Below are 16,949 nucleotides of genomic sequence, written 5' to 3'. Positions count from 1 at the left end.
AATGATATATTTGTATAGGACTTTTTCCTTAGGAATCCTGGTAGACCAGTTTCCTGACATCCAGTTTTTTTATGTTATATATCTGAATGCAGTTTAGTATTTCTAAAGTACATAAGATTGGGGCGCCTGGGTGGCGCAGTCGGTTAAGCGTCCGACTTCAGCCAGGTCACGATCTCGCGGTCCGGGAGTTCGAGCCCCGCGTCGGGCTCTGGGCTGATGGCTCAGAGCCTGGAGCCTGCTTCCGATTCTGTGTCTCCCTCTCTCTCTGCCCCTCCCCCGTTCATGCTCTGTCTCTGTCCCAAAAATAAAAATAAACGTTGAAAAAAAAAAAAAAAAAAAAAAAATAAAGTACATAAGATTAATAGGAAATCATAGTACATCACACAGTTTTATTTGCATGGTAGACTATCACATTGAACTCTGTGCAGTTTGTATCATTTTTCTAACACCATCTGTATTCAATATCTGTTGCTATGGAACCAATTACTCCCAAATTTAGCAACTTAACAGCAAACATTTATTATCTCAGTAGTTGCCAAAGGTCAGGAATCCGCAGTGGTTTAGCTAGGCGGTTCTGGCTTCGGTCTCTCATGAGGTTACAGTTAAGCTGTTGGCCAGGGCTGCGGTCATCTCAAGACTCAGCTGTGGTTCCAGGCTCAGTCATGTGGGTGTTGCAGGCCTTCATTCTTCACAGGCTGTTTGGGAGAGGCTCTGTTAGTGTCTCCAGGACATGGCAACCTTTTCCCCTGCTGTGTGTGATAAGAGAGGGGGCGGAGGGAGGAGGGAGAGATCTTGCTAGAGCATGCCACCCTTACCTACTCCCCGGCATTCTTTATAAACCAATCTCAGAAGTATCTGCATCGCTTCTGCTGTGTGCCATTGGTCCCGCAGACCAACCCTGGGACTCTGTGGGCAGGGATTATCCAAAGGCATGAAGACCAAGAGGTGGGATGGTCATCTCAGAGGCTACCTTCCAGATTTTCCCCTTGTTCTTATAGCTTTAGGGTCTGGAATTAGGATGGTTTCTCAGCGCTACTTTTGGAGAAATCTAGGAACTGAGGAATAATTCTGCGATACCATGTTTATTGTATTCTCCCTTCATTATGTATTTATTTTGAGAGACAGAGCAAGAGAGATCAGGGGAGGGGCAGAGAAGGGGAGAGAGAGAGAGAGAGAGAGAGAGAGAGAGAGAGAGAATATCCCAAGAATCGATGCTGGGCTCAAACTCACAAACCACGAGATTGACCAGGGCTGAAATTAAGAGTCAGACATTTAACCGACTGAGCCACCCAGGCTCCCCAGAATCATGGAGTTATTTTTGTTTTGAATTTGCTACTTTCAGTCAGTGTTTTATTTTAGCTTTTTATATGGAAATTTTCATACCTCAAAAAGGATAAAGAACCACATAATGAACTTTCATGTGCCCATCACCCAGTTTTAGTAATCACCAATTCATGGCCAATTTTTTTTATCTGTACCCCATTCTCCTCTACCTTGGCTATTTTTTTAAGTTTATTTTTGAGAGAGAGTTGCATGTGTGCGTGCAGGCAGAACAGGGGCAGAGAGAAAGGGAAAGAAACAATCCTAAGCAGGCTCCATGCTGTCAGCATAGAACCCAGTGTAGGGCTCGATCCCAAGAACCATGGGTTCAGGGTTTAAATTTCCCCTTATTTATCTTATTGTTTAAAAATATTTTTTTATAGTTTGTTTGATTAGGATCCCAACAAGGCCCATATATTGCAAATTCCAGGATCTTTTTGGTTTGACTCTTAGGATTTTGGATTTGAAGATTGACATTGGTCATTTCATCCATCCCAAGAAAACTTGTCAAGGGTCATGTGGCTGGTTCATTTAAGATTAGAGTTGAGACCTTCTGATTCTTAATCTCAGGTGCTTTTCATTTTAAACAAAATATTTTCAAGACATGCCTTTGGGAGAAAGTTTTTTTTATCCTTTGGTCCCTCTGCTTATGGTAAGCAATGACATGAATACAGATCCTTATCACTTGGATTTGGGTGGTCATACTTGAAGATTCAAGGTGTATTTATTCCAGCTATAAATCCCACTCAGGGCCATGTGGTAGCAGTAATCACTGCTCTCTTGTTTTTGGTCAGCCTCTTTGAAAGGTTATTATGAGGCACGTCTATAAAGTAAATCCCAGGTCTTTCCCAGTGTGGTGTTCTCCATTTGCTGAGCTCTTCACTTAGCCATTCTGGTCATCCTGCCTTTAATACACTCTGCGGAGTGGATATATTCTTTGGCTTATTTTTTAGTTTTAAACATTTTTTTAAGTTTATTTATTTTGAGAGAGAGCAGACACATGTACATGCAAGTGGGTGCGGAGCAGAGAGAGAGAATCCCAAGCGGGCTCTGAGTTGTGAGCGCAGAGACTGACATGGGGCTTGATCGCAGTCACTGTGTGAGATCATGACCTGAGCTGAAATCAAGAGTCAAGTGCTTAACTGACTGAGATGCCCAGACACCCCTTTTGCTTATTTTTATTCAACATTATAGCCTGGAAATCACTCTCTCCATTCAGTTCCTTTTTTCGGAAGTTTTTTTTTGTTTGTTTTTTTTTGTTTTTTTTTTTTAATACTGTATTACCATAAGCTTTAGGAGTCCATGGCATTGTCTTTTTTTGAACTTCTTTATGTTTTAGAGTGTGAGTGGGGTAGGGGATGGAGGGGTGGAGAGAGAGAGAGAGAGAGAGGGTGGGAGGGAAGGAGAGAGAGGGAGAATCTTAGCAGTGTCCACACTCAGCGTGGAGCCACATGCGGGGCTTGATCCCATGACACTGGGATCATGACCTGAGCCGAAATCAAGAGTTGGATGCTCGACCAACCCAGCCACCGGGTGCCCCCATGGCATTGTCTTAAATAGCAGATCACGGAGGAGGAACTCTTAGCCTGGCACTGGCGATCTTCACTGTATGCTTTTTGCCTTCTTCTGGCTCCCGGGACGAATTAACTTAGTTTGCCATTCTTAAAGCTGTGTTTCCTACTCTTAGTGGGCACAGTTGGGTTTGGGAGAGAGCCTTGGTTGGGACTCCGTGTCTGACACTTAAATCCAAAAGAATCCTGACAATCTTTGCCACGTGCTCAGAGTAAATGATTGTGGGTGCTTTTTCTTGTCCTCCGTAGGCCCGTCAGCTCATCTTGCAGTATGGCTTAACTCTCAGTGACCTGGACCGACACCCAGAGGTAAGAGAGTTGGGCTGCTTTGTCTTTCGGTCTCCTTTTTTAAGGCTGTCCCTTGTTCATGGACTCAATATCTTGTTGAGTCTTGGAGAAAGGTCAGTGAGTCATGCTAGATTTTCTCCTGGGAATTTGAATGTTAAATCTGGCTGAGGTCACTAGAGAAGAGGTCATTAGTTTCCAGTACATTCCCTGTGGTTAACCCTGAGGGCTCAGTATGAGTGTGGTGAGGGGGGACTGGACAAACCCTGGGTGGATCCAGGGCTTCCTGTGGTCCTGGTACAGAAGTGTAAGAGCCCGTGGAGCTTACCACTAAGTGGAGATAAGAAGTAATCTTCTGAGGCAGCCACGGACATTTGAAAACAGATTACAGTTAGGTGTTATGTTACAGCAAAGGTGGTTAAACACAGAGGAGACTGAGTTGATGAGAGTGAGCAGCATACTCACAGTTAGCATTTACTGAGCCCTGCCTGTGCGCCAGGTATGGTGCTAAGCCCTATGCCCATATTAAACTACTTAACCTCCAGTAGTCTTGAGGGTGCATACCATCATTATCCCATTTTACGGATGTGAAAAAGACACAGAGGACAAGCCATTTGCCAGAGCCACACCTTTTGTAACTGGTAGAGAGCTTGAATGTGAATTTGGATGCTTCTGGCTCTGGAGCAGTGCTCCTTAGAAGGGTTTTGTGGGGAGAGGTAAAGTTTGAGCAGAGCTTGAAGGCGAGGTGGCCAGGGCAGGAGACGGCATTCCAGAGAGGAGTAGATGGGAGCCACGGGAGCAACTCCAGGCCGGCCCGTGGCATACGTGGACGGTGCCCAGGCTGGCTGGGGTGGCAGGGACTGAGTGAGTAGAATACGTTGGCGCACAGTGGAAGCGGTTGGATCGGGAGAGTGGGGAGGGGTTATGGCAGCTCGCAAACCAAACTGCAGAGTGGGACTCGATGGTCTACTAACCTGTGTCGTCCTGGTACCTGTGGGCCTCCGAGGGCTTAGTAGGAACCATGGGAAGGGCTTGTTGGGGGATTTCTGTGGGCAGAGCGGGGCACCGTGTGAATTCGCGTTCCACACTGTGAGGAGAGCGGTGTGGGCCGAAGGCGGGCCTGCGGCTCCTGCAAAGAAGGCTGTGGCCTTCCAGGCCCCAGAGAGTCGCCCTGGTGTGGCCTGGCCCTCGATCCGCGCGGGGCAGGGAGAAGCGGTGCAGGCTGTCTCTTCAGACCAAGGGCAGGATCTGTGAACGGGTGGAAGCACGGTGCCGCTGAAGCTCTGTAAGCTCGCCGCCTGTGCCAGGCCAAGCAACTTGAACTGATTTGTACCCTGAGGGTTTTTTGTACTGGTCTTTTAAATAACCATGCTTAACACTCCCACCTTGTTCCTGCGGAGGTCAGTAGTGAAGAGAAGTACATAGCTTCCTTGATTTTACATTTCAAAAGATAAATGAACCCATTTTGCCCCTGACTGCTCTTGGTTGGTGGTGGAATTTCCTAATGGTGGCAGTGGACAAGCCCTGACAGGTGCTTTGGGGGGGATCACAGTGGGGGTGCCTCAGGTAGTGTCCAGTTGCGGATCATGTGCAATGTGTGTCAGCTTTATAACTATACATTGGGTTTTCTGTGTCTGTTTGAAACTGTCTTTCTTTTTGCCAGACTAGTATGGAGGCTTCTGAGTCAGCGTTTCTCAGCCTTTTTTCTGCTGCCCCCCTCCAGTGAAGTTTTAAGTTTCTTTGAAGATGTTTTATTTATTTTTGAGAGAGAGACAGAGTGCGAGCCAGGGGAGGGGAAGAGAGAGGGAAACACAATCCGAAGCAGGCTCCAGGCTATGAGCTGTCAGCACAGAGCCCAACATGGGGGCTCGAACCCATGAACCCCAGGATCATGACCTGAGCCAAAGTTGGATGCTTAACCGACTGAGCCCCCCAGCCCCCCCCATGAAATTTTAATGCCACAGATGTACTGTGTATCTTTTTTTCTACTTGGGGGTGATGTCACCCATGTTGGGGTTGTGTGCTCTCAAATAATTCTAGCTCATCCACAGAGAAGCCCATCAATAAGAAAAGGCAGTGAAATGTCATGGGTAAAAGCGGAACCCAGTGTGGTTTCCAGGCCTCCTGTTTGTTTCCTGGTGACCCTAGTGGACTAGCTTAACCTCTTAGAGCCTCAGTTTCTTGACTGGTTAAATGGGAACAACTAAAAGTAGCTAATAGGGCTGCTAAAGATCGGATGAGCTATTCCATGTCCAAGCTTTGCACAGAGCCTTACCTCCCAAGACTTTTAGTAGTTTCTTTGTCTTTCCTTCCTTCCCCCAATGCAGATCGACCTCGCAATTGATGGTGCTGACGAGGTAGATGCTGATCTCAATCTCATCAAGGGCGGTGGGTAAGTGTTGTGGGGACTTTCTTGCTGAAGAGTATCTGCCAGTTCATCCTTAGCAAAGCAAAGCAAATTGGAGGACAGAATAAACAAATTGCCACCGTAATGTATGCCAGCTTCTCTTCGTACTAGGAAGTCGATGGCCTTTGGCTGTAGAGCCGGCTTGGCATTTCTAGTCGTGAGAAGCAGTCTGGTGACTAGGAACCTGGGCCTCTTTGGTGAGGTTATTCATCTTAATGGATTCTCTGTATCTACATTCTTCTGCTGATTCAGATTTTAAAAACTGTACAAATTAAGCCAAATATATTGTTGGGGCTAGATTATTAGGTCTGTGGGCAGGGGAGTGTGTGATCTTTGTTTTAAAGCTTCTCTTAAGCTCTGTGAGTGCTTGGTTATATATTTATTCATTCATTTGGAAAGCATTTCTTGGGTGGTTTTTTGTTTTGTATTGTTTGTTTTTTAAGATTATTTTGAGAGAGTGCGTGAGCGAGCACTAGTGGGGGAGGGTCAGAGAGGAGGACAGAGGACCTGAAGTGGGCTCTGTGGTGACAGCAGAGAGCCCAACATGGGTCTTGAACCCACCAATCTTGAGATCATGACCTTAGCCAAAGTCAGACACTCAACTGACTGAGCCACCAAGGCACCCCTGGGTGTTTCTTCAGTGTTGATTTGGAGGGAAGGAAATGGTGAGTTGAAGAAGGTGAAGGCCTGTTCTGCCAGTTCTCATAATCAAGCAGACTGTGGGGTGACACAGAATATGTTTAATATTTCACCGTGCTCTCTCTGCTTCATCACTCCCAAATGGCAGATAGTGGACAAGACAGGTTGTTCAAAGCTTGTCCTTCTCAAGTTATAGACCCTTCCACTCATGCCATGCTCAGATTCAGATGACTTTTCCCTGAGCACAGATGCATCTTAGATGGGATTGTGCCTGGCCTGAGTGGGAACCATTTCTCCCAGACACAGACAGGCTTGTGTTTTCATAGTGCATTTCTTAGCTCCGGCTGCCTTAACAAAATGCCATAGACTGGGTGGCTTCAACAACAGACATCTTTCGACAGTTCTGGAGACTCTGGCATGTTGTTGGCTGCCTTGTCATAGTGCCCTCACAGGGTGGAGACAGAACAAGTGAGCTCTCTGGTGTCTCTTACAAGGACACTAATCCTGTCAGACCCAGGGCCCCACCTTTATGACCACATTTAACCATAATTACTTCCTTAGAGGCCCCACCTTCCAAGTACACATCGGGATTTAGGGCTTCAATATATGAAATTTGAGGGGGACACAGTTCAGTTCGTTGCACAGCATGATGGAGTTGGGGATCTTCCTTTAAGAATCGAAAATTAAGTTTCTCATTAAGTGGATTTGGGTTTGTTGTATCTGACATTAGTTTTCAAATTGAGTTTGTGTCCTACCTTGTGTTCATTTGCCTCTTCCCATCCCCAGAGGCTGCCTGACCCAGGAGAAAATTGTGGCTGGCTATGCCAGTCGCTTCATCGTGATTGCCGACTTCAGGTACATCATTCAGTGTTCTGAGCTGTCCACTGAGGAGGTAGATCAGACCCCAGGCCTCATCCCCATTTTATGGAGGAGCAAATAGAGAACTGGAAGGACCGTGTGACTTTCTGAGACTTGATGGCTAGGACTTAGGGCCGTGTCTTGGATTTTGTTTTGTTTTCATGCTGAAGGTAGATACTGCTGTGTTACGCGTGCGTTGAAGGAGGGGGAAACGGCTTAACCGCTTGTCACTCTTGTGACAGGAGCACGTCCTCATGTACTGCTCATTTGATCCTTGCAGGGAGCCTCAGAGGAAGGACAGGCCCTGCCCACGGGCAGTGACTCAGCACGCCCTGCTTCCTCTGGGCTCACACGTGACTTGTGTTGTGCATCGCCTTTGACCAGGCTCTCAGATTCTCCTTCAAGGAATCTGATAGAAGGCGCTTATGCTGAGCATGTTAATTAACAAGAAAATTGTATGTACTTATATTATAGCTGTAGAAAGAATATAAGTAATACCTGTGTAATAATCACAAGCCAGTCATAACCGCTTTTAACATTTTTGTCATATTTACTTCAAATACCTCATTTCTTAAATAGTAAAATATAGCTAGTATATTTGAAGCCCTGTGTTCTTGTCTCTGCTGACCTCTCTTGTCCTCTCATTGTGTCTGAATTCGGTTTTTATCTGTGTCATTGAGCTTATTTATATTTATTGTACTTCTTGACTTTCTTTTCAGAAAAGATTCAAAGAACCTTGGGGATCAGTGGCACAAGGGAATCCCCATTGAGGTCATCCCAATGGCCTATGTCCCAGTGAGCCGAGCTGTGACCCAGAAGTTTGGGGGCATGATTGAACTTCGGATGGCTGTCAACAAGGCAGTAAGTGGCCAGGGAGGTTTCTCAAGGGCATTCCAGGCTCTCATTGTGGGGTCCTTTTTGCTTCTGTTAGGACCTCTGTGCCTAGGCTGGGTAGTCAGCTTTTATTTATCTATTTTTAATCAGGTTATTGGTTTATTTTTAGAGTACTGGCTTTACCAGTTTCTATATTCAAACTTGTGTAGAGAAGACTACATTTAATGCAGTGCATATCCCCTGTACAAGTCGGGGAGTGATTCTTTCTGTCTGTCCTTTGGGGTCTGACGATCCTCAGGTGATCTGACCTTTGTACCTGCGGCCTGGACCATCGTGATTAACAGTGGCTAAAGATGGGCTTTGGGAAGCCCTCCACACCGGGCAGCAAGTATTTTAGGTTTCATAGTGTCATTTTCTTTTTCTCCTCTTACTTTGTTCTGTTATTAAATGTGACAAGAAGTTGAGTTTCTTGGGGGATATGAACTCCTCTCTAGGAATATGCTTCAGAAACTTAGTCCAAAATGTTTCTCTTCAGCTTTTAGAGTGGGCTACATAGAACTTTTTTTTTCTCTTACACTTAAATAACCGAACAAGCAAAAGTGATAGCCCAAAAAATGAACTGTGATTATTGACATAAGTGTATAACAAGTTTGAAAGATACAGAAAACAAATTCTCTGACTCTTCTGTGATGAATTTTTATATTGGTGTGGTTTTTTTTCCTGGTGTTTTTGTGATGTTTTAAAAATCAGTCCCCCCCCCCCCCCAAAAAAAAAATCAGTCCCTAATCCTAGTGGTTGTACAGAGCTCTGAGCGTGGTTCCCTTTGTAGCTGAAGAGCCTGGAGGAGACTGTTGGAGGTCCTCTGTCATGGCTGCCGTCACTCCAGACAAGAGCCCCAGCCTCCTGCCTTCGTGGGGGCTCTTCACGGAACTCCCACCCCTCTTCCTCCTGTCGACAGGGAGGCTTAGTTTCCTTGCCTGTGACTGTAGGGTTCTGTCAACATTTGTGGTCCCAAATGCCTTCTAGTTCCCAAAGCTGTGGAGGAATTTTAGATTAAGTAACTAGAACGACCCCCTGTTCTGAATAATAGTAATTCACGGTAGCCGCACTTTCTGTTTTCATGGAGGTAAGTTTTATCTAATTATAAGGGAAAAGGAATTTATGGAATTAAGTAATTATAGTAAACATAAAGAGGAAGAGAAGGACAAAGACGGGTTAATACATCAAATCGGGTACTCACAACTTGCAGCCTTCTGGCTGGGGAAGCGCAGTGAACAGCCCAGTTGGAGTCCCGATTGAGGGTCCTGGGCAGAGCGTCCTCCTCTCGGGTGAGGCTTCCAACTAACTATTGCCACCAGGGCAGTAGAAATACCATCCATGTGTGATCTACACATTAAGTTTGTCTAAGTGCAGTCCTGAGCAAGCTGGGTTTTTTTTCTCTTGTCATATCTCACAATCTTAGGAGCCTGGGCATTTGTTTGTTCCTCTTCCCTCCCAGATCCACCAGGGGACCAGCCAGGTCTGGCTTCAGGAGGCATGGGAGGCTTATAAATCCCTCTTGGCATCAGGAACAGAAGGGCCAATTCTGATCCAGAGGCCAGATACAGAACACAAGCCAGCTAAGCCCCCCACGATTACGTATGTGCGGCTCTGGACAGAAATGCATGACGAGTCACACAAACAAGTTCTATGCAGAACATCCCCTGGGTTTTTTTGACCCCAGAACCCATTTCTGCTTCCTGTTTTGGTGGGAGCGCCTGCTTGGGGAAGCCATGGGTACGATAGCACTGCCTTATTTTGCATTACCCGGCGCTTAATGTGAAGCGGTGAGAATGTTGCATCCTGTTGATAGTCTGTTGCTGTAGTTTTTCATTCTAACAATAGTTGAGAATTATTGAACCCTTACTGTGAGCCCTCATTGCGGTAAATGCTTACCCATATGGTTTATACATAAGCTGCCTTATAAAGTATGTATCATTATCCCCTTTTTGTAGTTGAGGAATCTGAGGCTCACAGAAGTTGATGGCTCTTCTGAGCCTCCTCTATGCCTCTGCAGCTCTGATTCCAGAGCTCCTGCTCATTACTTCTTCATGGCACTGCCTTCTAGAAAGCATGAGATGGGGGTACTGGTTGGAGCGGGTTCATTAAGATACTTGTATTTGGGCATCACCTTCACTTACCTGCCCACCTATATCTATATCCTTGGTAAATATGGAAAATTACCTTCTAGGGTCCCGTCGTGACGGATAATGGAAATTTTATCCTGGATTGGAAGTTTGATCGGGTGCATAAGTGGAGTGAAGTGAACACAGCTATCAAAATGATCCCAGGTAACATGAGTGGTGTTTATCGAGCATAGACACCCAAGCACTTCGTGACTGTCCCCCACCTCTGGCTATAGGAGGCACGAATGGTGTGGGGTTTTGTAAGACTTGGTTGAAAAGAATTTCCTTTGTACCATGCTTGGAGTTTCTGACTTCACACCTCTGCTGCCCCCAGGAACAGTTCTTGCTTACCTAGCAGCTTTGTTGGTTGTGCATTTCACAACCCATTCCAACTGGGATAGGCCTGGAGCTGATGGAGTGTCAGAGGGGGGTTGAAATAACCACACCCCCTCTGGATAGAGCCTTCCCTTCCAGAAGCTTAACTGTAGCCTCTCTGATTTGTTGTGGGCTCTCTTCTTAAGCAGTGGGGAAAAATGACACCATTCACCCATACTCATTAATTACATACCACAGGCCAGGTGCTGTGCTGCATGTTACAGGGAATGCTCCCACTTCTAGAATATGACTCTTTCTCAAGGAAAGTTCATGTATACCTGGTTTGGAAAGCGGTGTGTGGCTGTGTAGAAGCCATGCCTACGAATAAGATAGAATGTGCTACATTTGCTGGAGAAATACCAGGAGTCTAGAGTGCACATGGGTTGATTCCTTTGGAGAATGTGGGAAAGTCCCATGGGAGAGAGGTGGCTTTTGACCTCTGCCTTAGCGTAATCTAGACACTGCATGAAGTGTTTACAAACCGTCCAGTTGGCTGAGATAGTTAGAGAGGAGGACAGGGATCAGGGAAGGTTCAACGACTTGCCTAAGGGCTGCAGTGCCAAGAGGGGAGCCCTGAGTTGTTTTCCTCTAGACCCTGAAGCTTTAGTCCTTACTTCCTCAAGTGCCAGGTTGAGGAGGGGCATCTGTGACATGAACACTGGGGTGGGAGAGCCTCTACTGCTTGTAGCAGGGATCTGGGGCCCCGGGTAAGTAAGGCTGGGTGGGCAGTGTAGAAGGTAGTCCTGTCCCCAGGCCAGAGGAGTATTGAAGGCCCCGGCGAGGGGATCAGATGGAGGAAGCAGATGTGAGAAATACCAATCATACGGTATTGAGAGACTAAGATTCTGACTGGGAATATTTCATGGCATAGCATAGTTTTGGGCCAGAACTGGCTAATGGGGCAGGTAAGGTCAGTTTAGCAGATTGTAGGAGCAGGCTGCCTGGATCAAGTTCCTAACCCAGCCTCACTCTGGCAGTGTGACCTTTGTGCAGTTAGTTAACGTCTCTGTGACTCATTTCTTCCTCTGTAAAAGAAGCTAATATTAGTGCCTACTTCATAGGATTGTTGGATTAAATGAGTTAAAATGGTGCCTAGCACATAAGGGAGGGAGTGTTTGTTGAATGAATAAATCCCCAGGAAGGAAGGATAGTATTGTCACCATTAATTAAACATCCTAGATTTTAAGTTATCCATGCTATTTGGGAATGAAAATGGTGTGAATAAAAGCCATGTAATAAGGAGCTAAGTATTCTTACTGGAGTCTGTGGTTTTAGACTGACTATCTTTAAGCAGATTTATTAAGCACAAAAGATGAATTATGCTTATTCTCACTTAGTGTTCTCATTTAATGGAAGAAGTAATGAGCCAAGAGAGCAAGAGGAAAAGACGATGTAGAGGTCACTAGTCGCTGTTAGTAAAATGGGAGCGTTTGCCCCTGATGATAATGCAGATAGACCCGGGGGCGGTGTAGGAAGCTGCTCACTAGTGTGGGCACTGTGCCCCTGCAGGTGGATTTCTTGCAGTGCCCACTACGTAGCTCTGTTGCTCCTACTCAGACCTTTCTTGGCTTACTGAGACCTGGAGCTGTCGTTCGTGAGGAAGTTTCTCCGATATTTGCCCTCTGCCTCATTAAGTAGAAGCTACAGCCTGGAGAAGTTCAGAATCTTAGTAGAAACTTAAACCAAAGAAAATGAGGAAAGAGAGGCTAGATGTTAAATTATTCAGTACGATGCCACCAGAAGCATCGATGTGGCTTGTTGCCTCCTCCCATTCTCTCCCCTTTTCCTCATCTGGTCTGTTACTGCTGGACTAAAAGCCAGGGAAGGGAAGAGGACAGGGTTCCCTGTCTGCCCCTACCGCCCTGCCCTTGCCCGTGTGTGTGTGTGTGTGTGTGTGAGAGAGGACACTCAGAGGACAGCTGGACTGGTGCTTGGCTGCTTACTCGCTCTGTTGGCTGTTCCACTGGGTTCCACCCAGAGCACAGAGCTCTATAGAAGGGCCAAAGCTCACGGGTTCTTGCCCCTGTGCTCACAGTGAGCCACCTCTGCCCTCTCTGCCACTGGGGCATGGTCAGTAACCCGAGCAAAGGTGCTCTGAGATCAGACCAACTCCTGTCCTTCCTCTCTACTCTTTCTTCGAAGCCTTTTCTGAACCTGGTTTGACTTTCTCTTGGCTTAGGAGGAAGCTGTCACCTCGTATTGCAGAATTGTTGGGTCTTATGTGGCCACTTTGCTTCCTTTGGGAGGCTTTAGTTGGGTTGGTGCAGGGCCGTGCCAGCGACCTCTAGGTTTCGGCAGCTTTTTCTTCTGCTTGATGGCTTTTCATCACCGATAGATGATTTTGTTTCTTTATGTATTGGGGGACTTCTTGCGAAGTTTTAATTTTAAAATTCGTTTTATTTTACATTGTTCAACGTTACAAGAGTAAACAGTGAAAAGTCCCTTCCTTCTTTCCCTCCATGTTTTCCTGTCAGATGGTGCCAAATTGCCCTCCATGGATTGCACCAATTTACCCTTCTAACAATTTTCCCTACACACTCGTTCATCAAACTTTATTTTCCTGATAGTTGAACAGTTTTATTCATTGTGGCATGTATGTATATATGTAAATATTTTTGGTAAATGTTGCATACATTTAATTCGCATCACGGAATAGTATTCCATCGTATTTCTGTTTGTGAAAAAAAGTGTCTGGAGATTCTATTCTTGATGAGCATTCGTGTGTTTCTGGTTTTAGGCTATTAGAAAAAGTGCTGCTGTGAACATTCTTATACGTGTCTTTTGATGACTATGTGTGTGCCTAACAATTGCATATATACCTAGGAGTAGAATTGCTAGATTGTTAGGTATGAATACATTCAGCTTTAGAAGATGCACTAACAGGTGTTTTCCAAAATGATTTTGCCAATTTCCTCCCACTGTCAGTGAGTGGAAGTGTCTTTGCATTCTAGTCAAATTTCATTATGTTCATTCTGGTGAATATTTGCATTCTCTTTTCACTAATTAGTTTGAGCATCATTTTTTATGTCCACTGGCCATTTTATATAGCTTCTTTTGTAACGTACCTCGTTACAAAAGACCTCGTTAAGTCTTTTGCCCGTTTTTCTACTAGGTTGTCTGTCTTATTGATTGGGAGAACTGTCTACGTATTTTGATGCGGATCTTTTGTTGGATATATGCATTGCAAATGTCTTCTTGAACTCTGGGGGAGACTTCTAAGGCCGATAGTGTGATCGCAAATAACTGGGAGTGTAAATAGCCAAAGCAGTGTTGAGAAAGAACAAGGCTGAAGATATTCCAGATTTTAAGCTATATACTACAAAGCTGTAGTAATCAAAACGGTATGATACTGCCACAAAAATAGACACATCAATCAATGGAACAGAATAGAAAGTCTAGAAATAAACCCACGCGTCTATGGTCAATTAACCTACGACTAAGGAGGCAAGAATATACAATGGGAGAAACCGTGTCTTCAGTAAATGGTGTTGGGAAAACTGTGCGGCTACATGCAAAAGAATGAAACTGGATCACTTTCTTATACCGTACACAAAAATAAACTCAAAGTGGGTTAAGGACGCCTGAAGCCATGAAACTCCTAAAAGAAAACATAGGCAGTAGTCTCTTGGACATTGGCTTTAGCAACATTTTTTTCTGGATCTTTCTCCCCAGGCAAGGGAAAGAGAAGCAAAAATAAACTATTGGGACTACATCAAAATGAAAAGCTTTTGCACAGTGAAAGAAACCATCAGCAAAATGAAAAGGCAGCTTACTTGATGGGAGAACATATTTGCAAATGATGTATCCAGTAAGGAGTTAATATCCAAAATATATAAAGAACTCTTACAACTCAACACAAAAAACTAGCACTCTGATTAAAACGGGGCAGAAGATCTGACTAGACATTTTCCCAAAGAAGACACACAGATGGCTAACAATCACCATGAAAAGATGCTCAGCATCACTCATCATCACGGAAATGCAGATCAAAACCACAAAGAGGTATCGCTTTACTCCTGTCAGAATGGCTAGAATCAAAAAGATAAGAAATAACAGATGTTAAAAAAACACAAATGTTGGCGAGGATGTGGAGAAAAGGGAACCCTCAAGCTCTACTGGTAGGAATGTGAATTGGTGCAGCCGTTATGGAAAACAATATGGAGGTTCCTCAAGTTAAAAATAGAAGCATCACATGATCCAGTAATTCCACTACTGGGTATTTATCCAAAGGAAATGAAAACACTAATTTGAAAAGATATATGCACCCATGTTTATTGCAGCATTATTTACAGTAGCCAAGATAGGGAGCAACCTAAGTGTCCATTGAGAGATGAATGCATAAAGATTTGGTGTATATGTGCAATAGAATGTTACTCAGCCATAAAAAAGAAAGCGATCTTGCCATTTGCAACAATGTGGATGAGCCTAGAGGTATTCTACGAAGTGAAATAGTCATAGAAAGACAAATACCATATTTCACTTACATGGAGGATCTATAAAACAAATGAACAAACAGAAAACAAACAAGCAGAAACAGACCAATGGTTGCCAGAGACGAGGCATAGGGGAATAGGCAAAATAGCTGAAGGGGATTAAGAGGTCTAAACAGTTATGACATAAAGAAGGCACAGGGATGAAAAATACAGGGTAGAAAATATAGTGAATGATATTATAATAACTTTATATGGTGACAGATGGAAACTACACTTAACCGTGGTGAGCGTTGTGTAATGTACAGAATTGTTGAGTCACTATATTGTGTACCTGAAACTAACCTAGCATTGTATGTCAACTATACTGCAATTAAAAAAAATAACAAGTGGGAGTGGAGGTTACTTAGTCAATGGAGGGGCTCTCTGAAGAGAAGACTTGTCATCTGATGCCTGAAGGACAAGAGAAGCACCATTCCTTTGAAGTGCTCAAAGACGACTAGTTCAGCAAACAGAATAGCATGAGCAGAGGCCCTGAGGTAGGTAAAAAGTTGGCACATTTGGGTGGACAAAGATGGCAGGGGAGAAAGGGATTGTAAGAATAAATAAAAATGATCAGAATCTCTTTTCATTGTCCTGGGAAGGAAAGACTTCAGACCTGTCATTTGTCCAGTGCTGCTAATGGTGGTTGCCCTTACCGACCCTACTATCCTTGACCCTTCATGCCTTGGGGAGCTGAAACTTAATGCTTATTTTTATCCTTCATCCTGCAGGCGTGGTGGACACAGGCCTTTTCATTAACATGGCTGAGAGAGTCTACTTCGGGATGCAGGACGGCTCCGTGAACATGAGGGAGAAGCCTTTCTGTTGACCGTGCAGGAGCGAACTGTGTTCACCTTGAGCCCCCGGCCCACAGCTGAGGTGGACATGCCTCTCCAGGAGCCTTTGCCTTAATGTCTCTGTGCCAGATAGACAGCTGGCAGGGTGGGGGTTGGGGGGTTAAATCCAGTCTTCTGAAGTATTGTTATTTAATGTCTTTTTAAAAAGAGAAATATAAACCTATATATTTTTACTATTAAAAATACTGTTTTTTTTAATAAAGTAGAACTTGATTTCATGTTTTATATGAAACATTTACCAAAAAAAAAAAAAAAAAAAAAGGGAACTGTCTTTTAAACTTTTAACTTGAGCCTGCTGGTTAAGCATCTGAATATTGGGTTTGCTGAGAAACGTAAATCAAAACTTTCCTTTAAACTGGTGAAATGAAGGGCCCAGCCAGCAGTGATTCCCCTGATGCCTTACTGGAAACATTAGAGTTTACTTTTCTACCACGCTGTCTTGTCTTTAGTTTTTGTTGTGATCACGTACAATACTTAAGTACATATTTTAAGGTGAGGTTTACAGAAGTCTGGCGAGTGGAGCAGTGTGGTGTAGAGTGACTCAGAGTGTAAACCGTCAGGGAGAAAATGTGGTTCTTTTGCTAAGACCTGGGGGTTCCTTCAGACCCCTGTTGTGGGAAGCAATTGGCCAGAAATACTTGCCAGTCCTGCCAAAGCACTGCTGTGAAATGTGAAATACTTTTAAGTACTTGTCTTTTTGTTACTGTTTCTCTTCCTTTATTATTACTTGCATGGGGCGTCAGAAGCTGTCATCTCCTCGGACTGTTTGAGGGTTGAAATAAAACAGTGTGGTGCCACTTTGACTCTTTGTCTTTACTGTTTGCAGTCATTTTGAAGTAAAATCGGGATCAGTTTGGCTCCCCGGCGTACATTGGGTTTTTGATAAGGGGTGGAATTTACTCGAGAAATCTTGAGCCAAAAAGACCAGATTGATAGTTCCTGTATTTCTGAGAGAGCTCGATGTCAATTTTATTCCACAGACCTTTGTCAAACGCTATTTTCTTTGTTAATAGAAGATAACTGAGCTGAACAGAAGTCGCAGATTATCCCCAAGCGTTCTGTTAGTCAGACCATTAGTCATAGAAGCTGACAAGCATTAAGCAGGTTACCCGTATTCCCTCTTTATTCTCCTCACCGATATTCAGACTGTGTGTGCCCAGGGAGCA

General features: G+C 44.6%; 1 protein-coding gene and 1 long non-coding RNA gene across 5 annotated transcripts in view; one reads left to right on the top strand and one right to left on the bottom strand.

Annotated features, from left to right (window-relative positions):
* The window catches only part of RPIA (ribose 5-phosphate isomerase A), a 76,158-nt gene extending 59,572 nt beyond the window's left edge, over positions 1–16,586 (top strand). For 3 of the 4 annotated variants that reach the window (XM_086700624.1, XM_086700626.1, XM_025927087.2), the window contains 6 exons: positions 3,141–3,200; positions 5,504–5,568; positions 7,009–7,077; positions 7,800–7,941; positions 10,145–10,244; positions 15,658–16,586. In XM_086700624.1, the coding sequence (XP_086556750.1) occupies positions 3,141–3,200; positions 5,504–5,568; positions 7,009–7,077; positions 7,800–7,941; positions 10,145–10,244; positions 15,658–15,755 (534 nt within the window). In that variant the 3' untranslated portion in view covers positions 15,756–16,586. The remainder of the gene's footprint in view (positions 1–3,140; positions 3,201–5,503; positions 5,569–7,008; positions 7,078–7,799; positions 7,942–10,144; positions 10,245–15,657) is intronic. The other variant, XM_086700625.1, reaches the window with a different exon arrangement.
* On the bottom strand, positions 375–9,586 carry LOC112864029 (uncharacterized). The gene is made up of 2 exons (XR_003223945.2): positions 9,155–9,586; positions 375–695 (listed from the first exon to the last, which is right to left on the bottom strand). It is a non-coding gene; the product is annotated as an uncharacterized LOC112864029 (long non-coding RNA).
* Positions 16,587–16,949: the final 363 nt, after the last annotated feature.

This window comes from Puma concolor, chromosome A3 (assembly GCF_028749965.1).
Source record: "Puma concolor isolate L17-30 chromosome A3, mPumCon1.1.hap2, whole genome shotgun sequence".
In the NCBI taxonomy this organism is placed as follows: Eukaryota; Metazoa; Chordata; class Mammalia; order Carnivora; family Felidae; genus Puma; species Puma concolor.
Note: the sequence above shows the minus strand (reverse complement) of the source record. Positions and strands in the feature narration are given on the sequence as shown.